General features: G+C 39.8%; 1 protein-coding gene across 2 annotated transcripts in view; it reads left to right on the forward strand.

Moving 5' to 3' along the window:
* DCTD (dCMP deaminase) overlaps positions 1-21,484 on the forward strand; it is a 58,854-nt gene extending 37,370 nt beyond the window's left edge. The window contains exons 1-6 of one of the 2 annotated variants that reach the window (XM_074822767.1): positions 23-89; positions 4,219-4,330; positions 5,666-5,801; positions 16,456-16,572; positions 18,109-18,205; positions 20,173-21,484. In XM_074822767.1, coding sequence (XP_074678868.1) covers positions 55-89; positions 4,219-4,330; positions 5,666-5,801; positions 16,456-16,572; positions 18,109-18,205; positions 20,173-20,251 — 576 coding nt within the window. In that variant the 5' untranslated portion in view covers positions 23-54 and the 3' untranslated portion in view covers positions 20,252-21,484. Of the gene's footprint in view, positions 1-22; positions 90-4,218; positions 4,331-5,665; positions 5,802-16,455; positions 16,573-18,108; positions 18,206-20,172 lie in introns of those variants that run through there. The other variant, XM_074822766.1, reaches the window with a different exon arrangement.
* The last annotated feature ends 219 nt before the right edge of the window (positions 21,485-21,703 follow it).

Genomic DNA, 21,703 nt, shown 5'->3' on the forward strand with positions numbered 1-21,703 from the left:
CCCGCCCGGCTCGCTTTGGCGCCAAGCGGCGAAAAGGACCGGGGTGGCGGCGGGATGAGCGGCCAGCAGCCCAGCCGCCACTTTAACGGGTAGGCTGCCCGGGCCCAGGCCCGGCCCGCGCGGGGGCTCGCCTCCAGGGCTGCGCTGAGGGCGCAGCGGCACGGAGGGGCCGCGGGTGCGCGGGGGGGTCCCCGCGTGGGGCCGGTCCCAAGCCCTTCCCGCCCGTCAGCCGGCGGTTCCCTCTGCCACGAGCACCGCGCTCCCCCTCGGCCCCCGGACCGACTGCGCTTTCTCCCGCCTCGGCCGGGCCGCTCCCGCCTGGGGCTCGAAGCCGTGGTGGCGGGGGACCGGCGGGCCCGCGGTGCTGCCGCCCGCGGCCTGCGCCACGCGGCCGGCCCCGGCGTGTGGGGCCGGGGGAGAGCGGCGGCGCCCGCCGCGGTCCCCGTCCGGCTGCTTTCGGGGAAGCTGGTGACCTCCGGCAGCCGCGCAGCGGGGCCGGGCCCGGCTGGGGAGGTCTGAGCGGGGCGCTGACCCCGCGCCTGTTTAGGGGGGGGGGGGTACCCGTGCCCGCGGCCGTGCGGAGGGCAACGCCGCGTCCCCCCGGGGAGGCGTTTCTTGAAGGCCCTGTCGTGAGGGTATGGCCTGTTCTAATTATTTTTTGTAATCATTGGGATAGGAAAAAGAGCAGGTGGGGTATCTTGTATTCACTATTTCCTGAAATGGAGACCGGTATGAGCAATATGCAATTAATTAAAGTCAAAGAAGCGGTGCTGTAAAAGCGAAGTACACTCGGTGAAGGGAAATACCGTACTGCTCAGTTGGGGCTCAGTATTTCTACAGAGTTTTTTTATTTACAGGTTTGGTGGTTATCCCTCAGGAAAAAGTTGAATATAGTTAATTTTAAATGCACAGGGTATCGTTTTTCTGTAAGGTTGATTTTTCTCCCTGTCTCTCAAAACCTTACCTCCTAGTCAGGAATAGGTAATGACCATATCATAGTACCTATGTGAGGGGAAAGTTGACAAGCCTCAAGTAAAGGAGATGCTACATTTATTTGATGTAATAGTGATCATAAACAAAAGTGTGAGACTTGAAGCTAGAATTGAAAGTCATCAAGAACACATATCCTGTTTGTCTTTTGGGGAACAAGAGCACTGCTGAAGACGTTTTATTTTTAATACACGCTTTACCTTTTTTTAACCCCAAATTCTGTGAGTTGAGTGATAAAATATGATAGTTGATCTTCAGTAGCTTATATGATACTGGGGAAGAAAACTACTACAGTACAGTTGGAACATAATCACATGACATCAGAAATAAGAAAGCAGGGGAAAAACTTAAAAAAAGAGGGAGAAAGGAAAAAAGTCTGGAGAACCCACCAGTTCTCCAGTTGCACTATATTGTTGTGTAGCTGACTGTCATAATTGTCCTCTGAAAAGATTTGAGGTGATGTATTCTGTTTTAGGATTCTCAACTAAATTTTTCATTAAGATAGACTTTTTTTTTAGTAGCTGAATTACGTTTCTTCCATTTTCAGATGGTGTTAACTGAAAAGGGAGGCACTGTCTGCTAACTGCAGAATCTTTTTCTCTAATTTCCTTTGAAGTAGTGTTTACGCAGACTTTTCTACAGACTACTAGTCACTCTAGAATTTAAGGATATTTTTTTCCCTTCTTGAGCAGTGTTACCTTCATGGCTTTCAGTTCCCATTATTTTTATTCATAAGTCCTTAGGAGTTATCACAAGGATATGCCTTAATTGCTTATTTTACAGCTAGCTATAATATTTTCTAGAGTAGCTCTCATTCATGCAATTCTAGAATTTACAAATGAGCATAAGGAAGATGATCAGCTGCCCCAAATCCATAAACTTAATTTTCCTGTGTGTGCTTAACTGCTAGCCAAGGCCTTGGCTTCTGCTCAATCAGAAATGAACTGTTTTATAACCATTTCACACTCTCGCCTTCCTGTGCACTGAATTGAGGGAATTATCTCTCCAAACATGGTGACGTTAAGTAGAAGTAATTGAGTAAGGGGTTTGGTTTATGTTCTCTTTGATGTAAGCCTTCTCATTTTTCAGACACACTCCTCTCCCTGTGAAGTTGGTACTCCAAGGGACTTCCACTTACATACAGTTCTGTATTTGCGAGAGAATTAAATAGCAGCTATTGTTGTGTTTTGAATAAATAGGGTTGCTAGGGAGTAATTCAACAAAAGGAGATTGCACGATCTCTTAGTTCAGAGTACTATTGTCTTTCTGGAGCTCTTTTCCCAGAATGTTTTATTCAGTCTAGTTCTGCGTTGTGTTACGTGCCTCTCCAAAGGCATCACTGTGAATGCCACATAGTTAGCAATGTATTAAACTGATCATTTAAAGTCCGATGGTGTTTTGGATTTTGTAAATTGCTTTTGTGAGATATTTTAAATGATCACTTAAATTAGCTGAAGCAATTTCTTGGCATTTCAGTTAACCTGTCAAAAGTTCAATTTGGCACAGACAGGTAGGAGAGTACATCTTTAATTTCCTCTTTCTGCAATGAGCTTCTTGTTCTCCGAACGCTTTTCTTTCTTAGTAGGATAGAGCCCCAGCCTTTTAGTTATGATGAGTCAAGCCAGTTTGGGTACTCTTAGAATCACATGTTTGATTTGTGTGTTTGCTTTGACAATTGGTGGTTCTGGGCACTATTTATAATGTTGTCAAAGTGTGAGAGAGGTGTGCTGACAACACCAAGAGTGCATGTTTCTCCCTCCTTAGGTTGAGACAATGGCCTTAAAGATGATCCTCATTCATTCCCAGAACAGGCCAAAATTGCTAACTTGTAATGTGCCATATATAAGCTATTCAAAACCAGCAATTTATCTTTTGTAAATAGTACCCTGTAGGTTTCTAAAGCACAATTTTATCATGTGCTGGCATTATCTTCACTCAAATAGTGTAACCTCTTTATGACAAGCTAACTACAAGCCTTTAATAATGTTTTTAGTTATAAAAATAATAATTAACAAAATACTTGTCTTCTAATATTTGTTTGTCTTCTGAAAGTGCTGGTAATAGTGTTGCTAGGAGATGTCTTGCTGCTTGCAGTTACCTATGATGTATTCTTCTGCGTGGCTGTACATCGCTAGAAGGGTATCTCAGTCTTAAGCTGTAGTCCTTGGTAAGAGGAGCCAAAGAAGAAAAGTACTGTGCCTCTTGTATTTTGATAGGCTAATTACTGTATTTGAAATGTTTCATTGTTTTGGTTTTCAAGTGTAGCAATGATGGGTGAGAGTTTGGGGAAATTTATTTGAATTTGATGTTTTCCTTGAAATTTGCAAATCTTAAATAGAGGGGGGGGGGGGGGGGGAGGGAGAGAGAGGTATGTCTTTGTTTCCTCTCTTTGAGCTGAAAAACACAGAAATTCCCCTGTTGCATCTTGCACTGTCCAAGCAGTATTTCAACCATATACAGGCAAAAGAACACAGTGCATCACTTTTTTTTTTCCTTCCTCCTTTCCTCAAATAAACCCCCCAATACAGGGAAAGAAGCAACCTTTTGTGCCACTTCTATACATAAAAGCTAAGGGAAAAGTTCTTGAACCCATCTCTTCCCAGTTTTTAGAAGATTTTCATAGGACATAATCTCAAGAGAAACTTAGCAGGGGACTATCAGAATGGCCTCAGTTTTTTGCTGGTAAGTGTTGTAACAAGAGGCAAACTCATGGCAATAACTGCGTGGACAGAAATGAATGACTGCACAGGAAGCTACCAAATAAAAATCTTGCGAGCTCTTGTCATAGACAGAAGTATAAAATAGCTTAGATTAGAGGCTTGCAGTTAGTGCAGTCGTCATAAAAAAGATTATGTTGTTGGGTGAAAAGAATGCCAGTACATGATATACCTGAATCTTAGAAATATAGAAGGTGTTATCTCCATAGGATAAATTGCTCTGTCTTTGAGTAGCTCAGTGCTCTGAATAGCTCAGCCTTCTTATCTAAAACTGAAATTTTCAATCTCGCTTGGATGCCTTTACCCTGAAAGGAAATGTTGCATATATATAAGTTCCTGGAAAGTACATAACACTGATGGTATTACTGTTAAAATATTAGTGAATGTGCGGTCTTCTTAGCCACATTCTGATCCTGGTTACTTTAAACTTGTGCACATTGAAATAATACAATCCATAGTAACTCTAGCTATGTGTTGTTTGCTGATGGCTGTTTCTTTCCATAAACTATAGTTTCAGCAATGAAGTATCCTGCAAAAAACGAGAGGATTATTTGGAATGGCCTGAATATTTTATGGCAGTAGCGTTTTTGTCAGCACAAAGAAGCAAGGATCCGAGTTCTCAGGTAAGAAGGCAACGTATAAGAATAACATAACTTAATCTATATTGCACATCGCATCAGATGCACATGTAGCACTTTCAGAGATTTCTTATTAAAAGTTATTTCAGTGTATAGCTATTCAATTTTTAACATGGTCAGCACCTTTTGTTGCAGAAATTCTTTTATTGTGCCTGACCTTGTGTAAAATTCTGTGTGTACATTTGCGGCTTGGAGTTTTGTAAATCTTCTTTTCATCTGGAGGTTGAAATAACACATGCGTTTTATCTCCTTTTTCCAGTAAATATAGTTAACTATTAGAGGAGGATAAAACTACTGAAAGTTTTAGATTGTAATTTTTAAAGACACAGCATTTTACAAGTTCCTTTTCCTCACCTGTAAGACTATAAAAATTCCTTTTTGTTTGTTCTTGTGTTGACTGGAGTTTTCTTCTAATTTGATTTCTCCCTCAGGTTACCCTTTCCCCTCTGCTTCACTGTCTGTCCCCATTCTTCACTTCTTTCATGTGCCCCTGTGGAATACTGGTGTGAGGCGATTGCTCAATCTCCTGAAACATGCTGTTCTGCAGGACCCAGTCATCCGCTTAGTCTTCCTTTGCGTGAAAAAGTTCAGGGAGCAAATCCCAGAAAAGCCATGGAGTAAAACGCATGTTAACAGTCTGTTCAGTTACTTGCTGGCTTCTGTACATTATGGCTCTTAGTTCTCTGAAGGTTATTCACTTAGGGCTAATTTTTTGTTACCTAAGACCTGCTTGGTAAACACATTGTATGAATTAAAATCAGTACTATTGCCATTTCAATAGATCTAAAATATGGGTGTAAAACATAAAAATGAGACACTCCATCATTCACGTGAGTGGTGCACGTTTGCGTAAACAAGCCACAAAGGTGTGTGAGCCTATCTCTGCCTAGGTCAACACTACTGCATTTCTGTTCCATCTTCCATACCTTTTCTTTTGCTCCTGCTGCTCATACTGCTACTGGAAAAGCTAGTTTGAGGAGTTGAACTGACAGAAAACTTATGTTTGGTGGGGTTAATTCAGTGCCAGTTCTGCTCTCTGAACTAGGTTCACTTCATAGTCGGACAAGGAACAGTGCTGGCAGGCTGGGATGGGCACTGCATTACAAGAGGGCTAGCAGGGTTGCATCTGCTCTGATTTATTTTAAAGGTCCACCAGTTCGGTACAATTGAAGCCTTGCTCACTAGATGGTGTGACCTCATGTAAAGTGAAGCTTGTATCTCTTAAATGAAAATCGTAAGACTGACTTTTCAGGTCTCATCTTTCTAGTTGGTACATAGTTTTGCATGCTGTTGGTACTATATAAATCTGATTTTATTTAGGTTGGTGCCTGCATTGTAAATTCAGAAAACAAGATTGTTGGAATTGGATACAATGGGATGCCTAATGGCTGCAGTGATGATGTACTACCCTGGACAAGAACAGCAGCACATAGACTAGACACGAAATATCCTTATGGTAAGGCTTCTTGTGGTTGACAGCTTATACTTGTGATGTCTATATATGTGACAGTTCAGCTGGTAAAATATCGATCAGTTTTTCTTCCACTCACCTGCTTTTGTTAATGTGCCCATATGTCATACATCAAGATAAAAACCACAGCTCTGGAAATAAATGACAAGAGTCTTTATGAAGGACTGACTTCCTGGTGAAGTATGTTCATAAATGATTAGCCATTTTGGATTGTGTAGTGAAAACTTGTAGATATAATGCCACTCATTAGCATTTAGTTGCAGTGTATGGAGATGATTCCTGCTTCTGTGTGTTTGTCTCCACAAAAATTACAGAGAGCATGTATCTGCAAAACAAATAATCGGGTCTAAAATACAGGTATTAAAATTGTAAACTCCAGTGGTTGTGGAAAATTCCAGTGTTCAGGTGTTGATGACATAGACAATACATATTATGAATGAGCTGAATTTTGTCTTGAAGCATGTGATTATGTTCTGTCATTCCATGCCATTTTTGCCTCATCTGGTGTGCAGTGGATCTACCCTGTTGTGGGTGAGGTGACTTTCATTATTTCAGTCTCTGATCTGGTTCACATTTACTAAATCGTAGAATCATAGAATGGTTTGGGTTGGAACAGACCTTAAAGATCATCTAGTTCCAACCCCCCTGCCATGTGCAGGGACACCTTCCACTAGATCAGGTTGCTCAAAGCCCTGTCCAGCCTGGCCTTGAGCACTTCCAGTCAGCTACAACTTCTCTGGGCAACCTGTGCCAGTGTTTCACCACCCTCACAGTAAAGAATTTCTTCCTTATACCTAATCTAAATCTACCCTCTTTCAGTTTAAAACCGTTACCCCTCGTCCCATCACTACACTCCCTGAGTCCCTCTTGATCTTTCCTGTAGGCCCCCTTTAAGTACTGGAAGGCCGCTATAAGGTCTCCCCAGAGCCTTCTCTTCAGGCTGAACAACCCCAACTCTCTCAGTCTGTCCTCATAGGGGAGGTGCTTCAGCCCCCTGATCATCTTCGTGGCCTCCTCTGGACCTGCTCTAACAGGTCTATGTCCTTCTTATGTTGGGGGCCCCAGCACTGGACACAGTACTGCAGGTGGGTCTCAAGAGAGGAGTAGAGGGGGAGAAATGGGCAAAAGGAAGGAAGAGCAAGGATGGTTTCACAGTAAATGTGGCTAAGTGCTACTTTGGATCCTGTCTTTGTCTTTGCAGCAGGCACAGTTTGGCCTTCTGCAAGCCTGCTTTGAAGGGTCCTCTGTGAATCTTGGTGTACCTATCAGCTGAGCTGTACAGTTACTCTTCTGGGCCAGGCATGGTTTGCACAAACCAAGGAGACAACTTGCTGGACTGCCTCAGGCTTCGTGCCGTGAGTGCTGTCTGCTGGGTGTGGAAATGGAATTGAGAGCTGCCTTGTAGCCTGCAATAGCTGATGTTGGGGAGGAAACATGGTTAGGACTGATAAGGAAGCAGGGAGTGTATGCTCTCTTAAATCCCCCTTCTTCATCTTTCTGCTTCCACACCAGCTCCTGGTGCACCTTTGGGTGAGCGATGGGCACAGGGAAAATGGGTATTAGGAGCTCCTTCATTCTGTGCTGCATCTCAGCCTGTGCTGGGCTCAGGAACGGCAGGGAGAAGAATCACAAAGCTGAACAAGAGCCCTGAGAAATTTTCCCTTCCCTCTGCATCGGTGGGGGAAATGAGCACCAGAGTTGAGCTTTTGCAAAGAGATACTGACTCTTTTCCAGTGTACAGTATTTATCTCTGCCTACTAATTCTGTTTTTTACTTGTAACTTCTAACAATTGGTCTGATACAGAGATTAGACTTGCATGAGTTTTGACGTTCCCTGTGTTCACCCAGAGCCCTCTAAAAACCAGCATTACATTTTCTGGTTTCCCATGGCATTGAAGTGAAAGATGATATGCAGTGGCTCAGCACATAATTCATCAGTTTCATATTTGAGTTCTTAAAACCCCAGTACTTTGTCCTTGTTCACTTTACCAATTTATTATGAAACCTCTAACGTTTAACTCTTAAGCTTGAGACAGTTTCATATTATTTTTCATAAGAGATTTATTGTCGATACTAGGGCCAGCTCCTGCCAACTTTTAAGTCTGCTCTAAAGCACAGAAGCACTGGTTTTATGTGTAATGACGGTACCATAATGGTACAGCTTGGTATGACTGCTCTTTACTTACAGGGTGAGGAAACAAGCGTTATCATATTGATTGAATATAAAGTACTTAAAACAGAATATTGATCTTGGTTGAATCTTTATGCTTCTGTTAGGTCTCAGTTCTGAACTAAGATCAGTGCGGGTGGTCTCTGGGACCTAAATATGTTCCAGGCACTCAAATTTAAGCTGACCAATTTAAACTAAAAATGCTGTATGAATTTGTGAGGAATCTTTGTACAAAGTGACTTGAGACTATTTTATTTTTTTTTATTTAACTCTTGACTGATACAGAGAAATGATTACTTGTTTTAAGACTTATTTACTTATAGAAAACTGCTTAGCAACTTATTTACTTACTTATAGCAACTTACAGTATTACTTATAGTATTTTTTAACATTGCTAAGAATCCTGCTTGCCCAGATTGTTCTGTGGAATTTTATCAAGGACTACTGTGTCCATCAAAACAAAGCATTTTACTGTGAAAATCTACCAAGAACTGCAGTGTTCAGCAAAATATCATGTTTTTGTCCTTGAGGAACAGGTGTGCTCTAACTAGTTGGGCCTCGGTAATGAGTAAAGATAGCCATATACAGGTTGTAGAAGTTTCATTGGTTCCCTTAAATAAGATAGGATGAGTAAACCAGCTGAAAAACATTTTTGTTGTTCAAGAAATTGGCCAAGAGAATCTGCGCATGCTCCGGGGAAAAAACAAGGTGAGAAAGACTACGAGCCTTCCTCCCAAAGACCCCCAGAGACGCCCCCCAGGAGGCAATGCGCAGGCGCAAAGATAACATAAACTGCTGACACCAGCCTTTCGAACTAACCCAGCCTTACTCATGCACATGTATGTTTGTGTTATGTAATCCAATGAATATGTATATCCACATTCTATAAGTTTTGGGTAAAAAGTGCTGTTGGTGTGCAAGCTTTGTGGAGAAATCCCCTTGTACACCGGCTGGAGTAAAACATACCTGCTTTATAACTCTATTTCAGAGTTGTAGAGTCTTTTTCTGCGAATCATGACTCCAAAATACGTGGCGTAAAGTAAAAAACTCTTAATATGTGATGTTTAAAAAAATGCACTAACCAATATAACAGCTTGGAGAGAGTTGGTTTAAATACTGCCCTTCCCCCAAGAATCTTAGTCTTCACCTCATTAAAAAAATCACAACTTTGTAACATGAAGTGTCTGCTGTGATGAATAAACGACCTATTTTGTAATTCACAGATGATTTAAACTCTAGCAGTTTCTTATTAATCTTGATAGCACAGTTGACAGACCAGACAAGTATATATATAAAAAAAAAATCTTCTGCTTTAAAAAATTCTGCTAGATGCGGAGACACATAGAATTGCTGCTAAAATCTCATTAAACTGTCATGTTTTCCTTCCTGCTTTTGCTAATCATCACAGCGTTTGTGTAAATTGAACTTTTTATCCTTGCTTTTTCCTGACTAGCTTGTTCAGAGATGGTACGATCTTAACTGTGTGCTCCATTAGCTTATCATGGGAACGCTGGCACTTTCATCACTAGAGCTGCAGTGTAACTTATTAGGTAAAGCTGATGGTAATTGTGCATGTACCACCACACTAACTTGGAAGATGTCTTCTAGAGCTACTTCATGCATCTGCTATGCATGCAAGTGCTACTTCATGCAGTGCTATAGAAAAGGGCTGGGGGTGGATCTGAATGCTGACCTCCTAGTTTTGTGTATTGTTGTAGGTTAGGCATAAACATTAGCTCACTTCCCATCTGTTTTGGACCACTCTGGCTAGCTTTCTCCAGAACAAAGCCTGAGTATTGCTCTCCGAATGGCTCACTCAAAGGCTGCTCCGGAGGGCAGGGTGGAAGAAAGGCTGCAAGAAAACTGTCATCCTGTATAGGCCTATAATGCAAAGCCTGCTGAGATGATATGCTTAACCCTCCTCCCTCCCTGAGGCCATACTGGGGGATATGCAACGCATACTCTGTTTCATGCTGTGAAAATACCACTCTGGTGGGCTGCAAAAAAGTCATCGCACTTCTTTATGCACTTTGAACTGAGACATACAAAATAAGTATGTGGTATGGTGGGACTCCTGAGACGTGGAGCCTTGAGGAAACCCAGGGCCAAGTGCTGTGTAATGCTGATGGAGCCCTGAGTAAGATGAACATGAGCCAGTCTGTGCCAGCTGGCCTCCGGGCCAAGGGTCAGTCCCTGGCCCTTCTGTATTTAGCAGCATAGACATAGCAGGGGATTGGACCCAGAGGCTATCTTTGCAGAAGTAGGTTAGATGCTCCTATAATAAATTATTGAGCTCTAGCAGAACAGATGGATGCATTAACCCCATAGCTCTGATCAGATTCACTGTTTCATGGCTAGAAAACTTCCAATTTCTACCCTAAATTTATCTGTGGTTAGTTTATACATTCTTATGTGTGCCAGCATTGTTCTTTTAGCTTTTCTTATTCACTGCGATTAATCCTTCCTCCTTTCCCCCCCTTCCCCTGTGCACTTACTGATAACAGTAACCTTTTGAACTTCTGTTGTAAGGCTAAACAAGTCCTGTCACTTAAATTTTACTGTATCTTGAAACTTTTTGGCTTGAAATTCATCAGTGTCTCAGTTATCTATGTCTGCTGCAATATACTGTACATATCTAACCTGCACCCGCAAGTGTGGGTTCTGCTCAGCTCAGTGGTAGGGAAAGGTTCATCCTTGATTAAAAAATTTGTATTTACCCATATCTAAGTGTAACCTGAACTGCTACTGAAAGAAAGCATCAAAATGTGGTAGGTAGTGCTTACTTTACCTTAGAGGATGCATTTGGATGTTACAGGGGTAGTGATGTGGATCACCTGTATTGATACTATGCATTCTTTATGAGAGTGTTGAAGCAGATGAAAACTTTTTTCCTTCCAGTTGTAGTGTGTAGTTGCACAGTTCAGTAGTATTGTTATGTCAGAAAGCACTGGGTGTTTTGCAGAATGCCATTTTTTCACAGCACAAAATCAGGCTTTCGTTTTTATGTTGGAACTGGCTCTTTCCAGGCTGCCAGTCAGTGACAGGAGCGGGGATATTTCTGCGCAGATGAGAGAAATGGAAGGCCACTTTTAGATACCTACTTTACTAAAATGTTATTAAAAGCTTTTCCTGAAGTATTGTGTTCAGTACCGTGTGCAGAAGCTTCTTAATAATTAGACAAAATTCTGGTTTTCACAGTCAAAAGTGAGTGCCCTCTGTTTCTGTTAGATGAATCCAAGGATTTGATGATGCTGTTTCCTCTCACCGATCATTTAAAATACTACATTTTTCTCCTATTAACGCAAGTCTTCCCACTAATGCTAGTTGCTATGCTCCTGTTATGCCCTCTGTCTCCACTGCAATCTAAGAACACCCATTTGACAACCAGTCTCTAATTAAGAGAGTTTTAAATTAAAATGACTGGCAAATTTAGAAACCTCTGAGCAATAGAGAAAATATTGAGTAAATATGCTTACAAATATTTATACAGGTTCAGATACGATAAAATATGTGCTGTGGCAAAAAGTATGCTCTAATTGAACAGTACCTGCTGTGTAAAATGAAACAAACTGTTATCAACATTTCCTCGTGTTAGGATTATGAGCTTTTCGTCAATTTTTTAGAGATGAACACTCGAAGATATTCAGGCAAATGTTACTTTTGTAGAAGCTGTTATTTTGACAGCACAAAACTTGATAAGGCACTAAGAAGAAGTGTGATGCTCTCTTTCCAATTGGCAATACAAAGCTGAGGCTTCAGCTGGAAAGGGGATCTACAGGAGACAGTCTCCACCTACAGCCACTCACTCTCTTGTCCTGCATGGATTTCTGTCCAATTCTAGTGTCATACATCCAATCTCTAGAAAGTTTGAAGGTTTGGAAACACTTGGAATAATTTCTCTTGTTCGGCTTGCCCACTAAGAAATGCCTCTGTGTTCTGCTGAGAGTAGAACAAACTTGGAGCAGGATGGGAGGAACTGGGAAATGGGATGGATTAGCTAAAGCATTTCAGGTTTTGAGAGCGGCTTCTCTGGTCTGCCTCCAGCCGATTTTGTGATGTTCATAAATGGGCTGAGTGGTTTCCATCTTCACTTCCCAGTTCTCCTTTTTCACGAAAGCAAGCAGTGAGGCTGGGACTGTTCCCTTTTTCTGACTGCGGTCTGAAGAGACTAGGACTCCAGTGAAATCTGGGTGTTATCCTTGCCTCCTTGCCCTGACCACAGCAACTGCTCATCCTCCCCCACACAGAGCAAGAAAGAGAGCAGCAGGAATGGCTGAGGGCAGTGTCAGCCCTACATCAGTGTCCTGCCTTCCCCTAACACAGTGAGAAACCATCCCTGCGCTTTCACAAAGGTTGAAAAGAGATTGATGTCATTCTACAAATTCCAGATCCATCAACCACTGTCCCCAGTGGTTGTCATTCCAGACCCTGTTCCCTTCAATAATATTTTGGTCCCTTCCATGATCCTTACTATGTCCAGTGTCAGGGGTCCAGCGAGTAAAGGATAACTGGTAGGTGGAGCTTGGACAAAGATGGGATGGCCAAGAGATGAACACGAAAAGATGAAGGTTTTACCAAAAGGCTGAGAAGTGGGCCAAATTACAGAACTCCCTGTATCCATTTCTGTGCCAGGTTTATGTTGAAGAATGCCATGCTGTTACCATGTATCTGTATTGGGAATCCGTATTTGTCAGGTTGGTTAACGTGACAGTATAAAAACTTACGTTAATAAATAAGGCAAAACTTGCTGTGTGACAATCTATGCATTGAAATATATTCTTTTCAAATGTAATACCATATGTAGTGCATAATTTCTCAAAATTCCTAGTCTGGCTCAGTTAGTTAGTAATTAGTCACATACAAAGGCCACTCCACTCAGCCTCTCCTTTGATTGCTTCTTAAAAGGTGGCACATTATGGTGGTCCCTACTCCAAGCTCTTCATCAAGCATGTAAGCCTTTAAACAGTATTAAGAAACACTTTGATTAGTCCTCTTGTTCTTAAAAAGTCACTAGTCGGAACACATTTAGTAGGTGGGAAGTGTACTAAGACCATGTTCATGTGAAGTGGTTAATCCTGAAAAATGACCATTAATAATGTAAGTAGGGTTCTCTTATTTACAGGTGGGCTTAAGGATGAGTGCAACCTCAAATATGCAACAGAAAGCACTGTGCAGTGAGAAAAGATAGAAACATTAGCAATTAATACTACCAGTAATGAAGCAGTCATTCCTCTGCTTTACGCCCCACCTCCCACCCCACCCCCCGCCCCAGTGAATATAGTACAGGTGGTGGGAATGTCAGAGTACACACTATCTTCTTGTTGCATGGTTATTTCTTGAGCTAATGAAGCCTTTTGAGAATACTTTTCAAGCCACTTTTCCAGAATGGAAACCAGTGTTGCAGATTTAATATTATGTTGGCTATACATGAATATTATTTTTTTAAAAAAACCAAAACACATAGGGTATTGTAAAAATTCTTAGTTTTACTAGTCTATTTAAATATACAGTTTTCAGAGTTCTGAATACTGTGCACCTGTGAAAGGTTAAGTTAGCTTCTTATTGTCTGAGAGAGAACAGTATTTGAGTAGGAGCTCTTAACAGGTTAGAAAACTTCGTAACACCCCAAATGTGAACTACTTAGTTATTACCAAGAGGGATTTTGTACTCCTGGATTTGTTTTCTGCCCCTCACGAATGCACTGTACAACGCTGGGCAGGTCTATAAGAAAAATCTGGGGATGATAGACTATCTTGTCTATAAATCAGTTAACAGTCAATCCCTATCTGCCAGAGAGAGGGGAATATGAGAAAGGGGAAATGAGAGTGATGAGACAAAGCCTAAAAATATTTGTCTGATGCTTGTGCCTTCTTAAGGATCTTCTAGTGTAATATCCCTTACAGGGGCCAGTAGCAGATGTCTAGGGAAATGTATAAAGCAAAGACACATGTCATGATAGATCCCCAGAATATTCTTCCAGGTTCCAGCAACTGAGCCATTAGTGGTTTTCTATTTAGTAGCCCAGTAAACTAAAAAAAAAAAGAATACTGAAAGGAAAAGATGACTTACGGAATCAGTACAAACTTCCAGTTCTGTACTGCTTTCTGCAGTAAGTGCAGTAAGAAATACTTTGTTAGACTACAATGTGCATGAAAAACCGACCTCCTTTTGTTTTTGAAAGCCTGCTGTGTTTATTGGAGACCCCACTACTTTTTGTCTTGGAATGATTAGTCTGTTTCTTCCTTATTACCATCTCTGTGTCTTCTTTCCGCACTGGAGAGTTGTAATTGTTCTTAACTTCAGATTGTTTTAAGATGATCAGGAGGCAAAATTTTGCTTTTCCCTTGTTCCAGCTGATTATCTTCCATAAGTTATTTTTGGCCTGAACTTGTTTTTGCTTAGGAAGAGGTTTGTTATTGAAAGTTTGTAGAATTCTGCCAAAACAGCCTTTCTTTCTCATCAGCACAGGAAGGAAACTTGTTGCAGTACTAATAATGAAACTTGTCTGGTTTTATGGCTGAAGATTTCTGAGTTATAGTGAAAGAAAAATATTTACTGAAGGAATCAGAGTTGGTTTTTTTTAGTTCTGTGAGCCTTTGAAAACATTCCCTCATCCTTCTTTCTGGAGGCCTTCCATATTTTAGATGCTGCCTAGGACATAAGTATATTGTTCAAAGAAACTTAAAAGTGATGTTTCTGTCCTGTTGACATAACCTAGTTCCCGTTGAGGAAATAATGACACTCTTTTTCGCTCAATCCTCTGTAACCCCAGAAAAATAATTCTCTGACTATTTATTGTGAAGGCTACATAAGATTAGTGTAACTCAGTAATATACTTGGACTTAAATGTATTTTCTGGATTTTGTAAATGTATAGATTCATGTAATTGTATAACTTGTACACTTAATGGCATATGTTCAAAATACAGTGTGACCCAATTACACTTGCAACAGAAACAATAATAATAGTAATAGAAACCTTAATGTGATGGTGCTTGGTTGGTTCTTTTTTTGTTAATTTCCTACTTTTTATGGTAGTTTCTGCCTTTACTGGTTACAAGAAGGTATGTGGACAGCATGGTCATGGTGATGCTGGGGACTGCTTGTAGAAGTCCATACTGAGCTTTCTTTAGCAAGTGTTTGGTCCTTTGTGACTTGTCTATATGGGAAAGCTTGTGTGCTGGAAGTTAGGCTGTAAATTTGTAGGGCATTAGCTGTTATATAGAAAATTCCATGTAGACATTTAGCACATACAGAAAACATTTCCATTCAGCAAGGATTCCTGCGTTGAAGGCACTGCCCTTGGTTATTCTTTGTGTGGTGAGATCATTCACACAGAGGTCAGTACATAGTAGCAAATATACTATGAACTTGTGCTATGAAACTGCCTGTTTTAATTTTTGCATGTACGCAAAGGGGAGAAATTTTTTTTTTAATCTGTTCTTCAAAATAAGCAGTGGGAAAACTTCATGTTGTCTGCACACGCAGGTCTCTAGATGAGCTCAGACCCACACCACACCTGTTTATGAAGTAAGTCAGGGCAGCAGGCAGTTTCTTAGGATGTAGGTAAATAAATTATGCAAGTTGCTGTCATTCCTAGGAGTAAACAGGAAGTTCTCGCAGAGATCTTAATGTTTTTTTCAGAGGTTCATGGTGGTTGACACAGAAACTGCGCTCTTCTCACCTGTGTTGGTAACACATTAGATAATCTGCTGATGTGTACAGCATAAAAACTTAAAACCCTAAGGTGCGATCTGTCCAGAAAGAGCTATTGTGTTATGGTGGAATGAGGCAGGGTAGTCTGTTGCTACCTGGCCTAACTCAAATCCATGGAGAAATAGAGGACTTTGTTTTCCTGCTTGGGAAGTCTGGCACCTTTTAATGAGCAGTAAACTCACTTTAATATTAAAGCTGGGACATTTTTATGGTTGAGTGTGTCTTGTGTATTCTTGGGGTGAGAGAATCACGCAGCAGTGCTGAGCCGTTCTGAGACCCTGAGGACAGAGCTGCTCGGTTTTACTTTGCGATTCTCCTGCCTTTAAGAGCGCACAGCGTGCTCTTATAACCGTACGACTGTTCCTATCTGTGCATGTAAACACATAAATGAGCTGTTTTATACCGGCAATTAGATACTCCAGAGAGTTGTGAAGCTGTGAGATATTGCTTCACTTAGGGTGGTTGCAACTACTTGGCCCACAGCCTACGGCTTTGTTGCCTGCAATAGGTGTTAGCAAATGGCAATGCTAATGCGCTTAATGATATCATTACTAATCGGCAGCCTGGTCAGAACAATTGACCTTCATTGATCTTCGTATTTCTGCTTTTATTTCTTTGTCTGCCCTTTATGACAAGCTGTGCAAGCTATTTGCCTTTGAAAAGATGTAAGCAGTTATATTGTAACACTTTAGTTTTAGTTTGACTGATTTAATGAACGGTATTATGAATTGTTTCTTTTTTTTTTTTAAATCAGTGTGCCATGCCGAATTGAATGCCATCATGAACAAAAACTCAGCTGATGTGAAAGGCTGCAGCATGTATGTTGCCTTATTTCCATGTAATGAATGTGCAAAGCTCATCATCCAGGCAGGTAAGGAGTAGTGCCAGCTTGATTTGTCAGCGTTGCAGTGCTGCTTGCTCGTTGGTATCTTATCACGGATGTATTTGATGTTAAATTGCTGCTGTTAGATCTAAATTAATTGCACTGTCAACTTCATAAGATGCTACTTGTGGGGTTTTTTTGCATCTGAATGGTGCCAAATTTTTCCGGTGCTAATTGCATCTTCTGTGATTCAAAGCGTGCTTCTCATTTAGGTTTGTAACTTCTTAGACCAGGAGCTGCCAAAGAACAACACAGGCTTTGCATATAATTACTGTCAATTTTACTGTGCTCTGACACATTGAATAGAGTAGGGCAGAAAGAAATAAACTTCTGCATGACAAAAGGTCTGTTGGGAGTATATACATGAAATTTTAATTTGAATGTGATGCATGGTAGATATTTGAAGATTTTAAAATATCTTTGCTCATAAATGTCATAAGACTTCTATGATCCTACTTTAATTATGTCTTTCATTACAATTGTTATAAATCTGTGCCACTGCAGTAAGTGTGCTGGCCTAAATGTGTCTCCTTTTTTTCAGATTAGGCAGTATCTGCAGTAGGCTTCAGTTCTGTAAAAATCTCTGCTTAAGGTAGCATATGTTTTGCTCATTGAGTAAAGTCTTGCAATCCTAGCGTGGATTGCTGTTCTGGGGAGTTTCTCTCACCATTTATGGCCACAGGAATCTAAGAAGAAAGTAGCAAACAGAACACTTATTTCTTTTGGTCAGTAAAGTTTGAAATGAATAGAGGTGAAGGGTGAAAGATGATGATATTCTGTATTTGTGCTACAATTCTCTTATTTATAGAATCAAAATCAAATGATCTTCAAGGTAGATTGGCTACTTGTTCTCAGTGTAGTCCCTCATCCTTTTCCTTTTGCACTTAGGTCAGCACTAAATTGTGGTGTATTGATATTCATGTTGTCTGGTAAATACAGTAAGATGTTGATAGGCTCTGAAACGCTTGTGAATTCTCTTGGGTCAGCCTTTAGGCTTCTCCTCTGCCTAAGTAATTTAGGCATAGATCATTCAACAATTTGAGACAGCATGCATTTATGAGGAATTGAACCTGGACTGAGGGTTATAAAACAGAGAACAAAAGAAAAAAACATCCTTTTATAGCTATACATTTGGAAGAGGAATAGGATTTGGGGTTTAAGTTCTTTGTGAGGAATTTTAGAGAGGTAGGAAGATAAGTTTTCAATTACTTTTGCAAAAATGCTTAATTTCTAGTCTGTCATGTAGTTTTGCCTATGAGTTTTTGGTTCTGGTTTTCTGAGTTAAACTTAGGTGAAAGTGGAGAAAAACATTTTCCAACATTTATGAAAGAACTGTCTTCCAAAACAGCTTTACCTTACATAGCCTTACTTTCAAGTACAATATATAGTATTCTGGAAAGTAGAGGTGTACCAAGGAGTTCTAGAGCATGTGGGTGAATGCTGCCTTTTCTGATTTTGTGCACCAGACATTACTTTTTTTTTTTCCAGTGTAATTCTAACATTTTTTCAATATGACTTTTTTAGGCATAAAGGAAGTTATTTTTATGTCTGACAAGTATCATGACACTATGGAAATGACAGCTGCACGGCGGATGTTTGATTTAGCGGGTGTTATATACAGGTAAGAGAACTTTGGATTAACTTTGGTTTTATTTTGGAAAGGAAGAAAATGGTGTGTGAAAGAGACCAACTTTAGGCAAAAATTTTTCTTCTTTGCAGTGTGCAGCATTTTATTCTTCAGTAGTGTTTGTAGATGGCTTGCTCTGTATGCCTGCAAAAGATACCGGATTGACAGACTGTTGCACCATTCTTTTTGCATTGTATATGGTTAAATTTCAATTTCATAACGTTTGTATGAGAACATGGTCCATTTGGAATACTCATTTCATTGCTGTAATGCAAGTGAAATTGCGAATGTAATGGTTAGTTGTTACATTGTACTCGGGAGAGTCATCGCTGACCCTGCTTCGAGCAGGTTAGACTCTGTGGTCTCCTGAAGTCCCTTACAACATGATTTTTCCCATAATCGTATGAGTTGGACTGAAATGACCGGTTGATTTTTTTTGTGGATTAATTGATCCTTATTGAAACTTCAGTATCTTTTTGTTGCAGTCAGTTTGGAAAGGTGTCAAACCGGCCGCCCATAAGTAATTAATTCTTGGTGCCTATAGCTGTCCAGTCTTCTTTGGTCAGCTTTTCTTGTGAGAAAAGGATAAAACTTGGAATATCTGCCTTAAAGTAATGAGAATCTGAAAAACGTTTGAAGAGTGGGGTTTTTAAAGACACTGACAGAGATACCTAAAGACAATCTGTTCAACAGCTAGTTTGATAGCCATAACATGCTGTGGGTGAGGCTAATTATGCAGTTGGAGGCTTTGCAACCCTAAAAAGTTTTACAGTATTAATATAAAGACTTCGAAAAATTTGCAAACATAACAATTCTGACATAAAATTTTAGGATGAAAGCTACCTACTGGGTTAAGAAACAGCCATGAAAACCAGCAGTACTTGAAATTCTGTTTTAGTCCTTCAGTCTATTTCCTGTCTACTAAGAGTATTTGACTAAGAAGCATAAATCATTCTCTTGCAAGTCAAATCTTGTAACTTCCCCAGGGTGAGAAGTGTTCCTTGCATTTCAGATTGTTATTCTGGACAAAGTATTCAGAGTTTCTGTGGTCAGCAGCATGTGGTTTTCTGTGTTGACTGTTACTCATTCTTGTATTGATTGTTAAGGATGTAGGTGGTACTTAATGAATCTCTTGAACTGATCTGCAGAGCTTAATTAGGCACTAAATCCACACTATTTGCATAATCCTTTGTTTACTGGTAGACTGGAAAATATATGCTCGGTCCCCAAATACCTTCCTTGCTAATTGCTGTAGCAGATGCTCTAATGATAATAAAAGGAAACATTTTGTGGCAGTATTAATTTTACAGTTTTGAAGTTACAATTTTTAAATGATTCCCTCTTAACTAGTTTGGTTTTTCCCTAGTATGATGCATAATGTGATCTATTCCCCTAGCACAAAAAGTATTTTAATATACTGAGGCAAAGTTTGAAAGTGTTCTTTGAAAACTTGGCAGGAAAAAAGTGATCAAAGCCATTTATCAAATTGTATTCCAAATATCTTCTATATATACATATGTGCACATATATGTGTATATACGATACATACACAGTATATTAAAATATGTTTATGGATACATATATGTGTACCTATATCTGTAAATATATACTTAAAATATTTGAAATATAAATATATATGAACCAAAACCCCAGCCCTGGTAACATGATGCCACCACCTGCGGCTAAGTTGTTAAAAGTCCTTTGACTCCTGGGTAATTTATGAACTCCAATAGCCGAAGAATGTACAGGCTAACCCACCCCATGTGTCTTTTTTGTCTTAGTCTTTCTTGTCCAGGTTTCTCTCAGTGTGGTGCACTATAATTGGCTCCCATAGAGATGAAAACTATGTGAATCCAAGGAAGGGTTTTTTTTTTTATTCCTTCAAAAATTTAGCTGGAGCTAAAGCAAGCAAAATGCTTTAACTAGTCACTAAGTAATATCTGTATTTTTCTTTATTTTAGGGAATTCAAGCCAAAGTGTAACAAGATCATCATCGACTTTGATTCAATTAACAGCAGACCAAGTCAAAAGCTTCTGTGAATTAAGTCTCATTAAGTCTCTAGAAGAGTGTGATTATCCTTTTCTAAAAAGCTGCTAATGCCTTTCATCTTGAAGTTACTTGCAACTTTTTAATGGCTTCTGTAGCTAAAGTAGACTTCTAAGAAATCGAAGGCATAAAAATGTCCCCCTCACTTCATCTTGTCATGTGGAATCTAAATCTACTTAAATTTTTTTAATGCCTTTATCAAAACTGCTTAAAAAGTCTTGAGACACGTAAATGAGACAATATAATGTATGTAAAGAAGACTGTTCTGATTCTCAATGTATTCATCACCACATGCTCTGATAGGCTGTCAGCATTGTTTTAGACTCTAACAGTAGTACTTATTGTAACCAGCAGTACATTGTAATACGCTAATATATGTTGATCTCTCTACTGGATATGTGGATCTAAATAGTTGATCCTTATGAAGGACAAAAAATGTTATCCATGCAAATACTAATCTTCCAACTAGCATAACACTAATATTTAAAAGGTTATACAGCTTTAAGAATGTGTGATATTGTGCATGCATTACCCAACAAATGAAATACTGATTTTTCTTCTAGTTGCTGTCTAACACTGTCATACATGGGGAGGGATGAGAGAGGAAGTTGTTCTGAGAATGATCCATGCCAGACCAAACTTTACAGGTGCTTTCCTTGTTTTCCTCAAGACTCCAGAATTGGAGGGGGTTGAGGGAGTAATCGTTTGTCTCTTTACCTTTGGGACTCATTTGGAGTTGGTTTTCATGTGTAGAAGGAAATTATTTTATTGGTCTAAGCTGTTTCTAGACAATCCAACATAGCTCAGTCTTAAAATCAACCTTATTCAAGGTAACTGAATCATTTTTTGTCCTCTGAGAGAAATTGGAGATAGTCAACCCATATCCATATCTGTGCCAAAAGAGGTAATTATGGTGTTAGCTTGTTTCCCAGTGCTGGCGTAGTACTTTCATTTTCATCAATGTTGCCTAAAATAATACCCTTTTTAATTTTATCTTGAGATCTGGGAATAGATTTGAGTTCCTTTCCTCTGATTTGATTTTTTGAAAATTAAATATGCCTAATGGCTTTGTTTAGATAACATTGATGATTGTTGTTGGGGTTTTTTTTAAATGTGGTTATACTTCAGTGAGCTTTTATTTTCTTTATAAAAGCTTTGTTTCATATTTTGGGACATTATGTAATTTGGCTTCATACCAGTATTATTAAAGTCTTACTAAAATCTACTACATTGAAGTAGACTCATTATTATAATGTTAAGCTATGTGCTTGGCTCCCAAGTGCTGCTGTTTTTGCAATCATATGCAAAGCATATTTTGTGCATTTGTGACATTACATAAAGTGTAATGTTCATGAACCATTTGGCTACTAAAGAGAGCATTGTAACATATTATAAGATGTGTCCATTTATAAAGTAATTTCTTACTTTCTCTTTTTTTCTTACAA

This window comes from Strix aluco, chromosome 4, assembly GCF_031877795.1.
Source record: "Strix aluco isolate bStrAlu1 chromosome 4, bStrAlu1.hap1, whole genome shotgun sequence".
In the NCBI taxonomy this organism is placed as follows: Eukaryota; Metazoa; Chordata; class Aves; order Strigiformes; family Strigidae; genus Strix; species Strix aluco.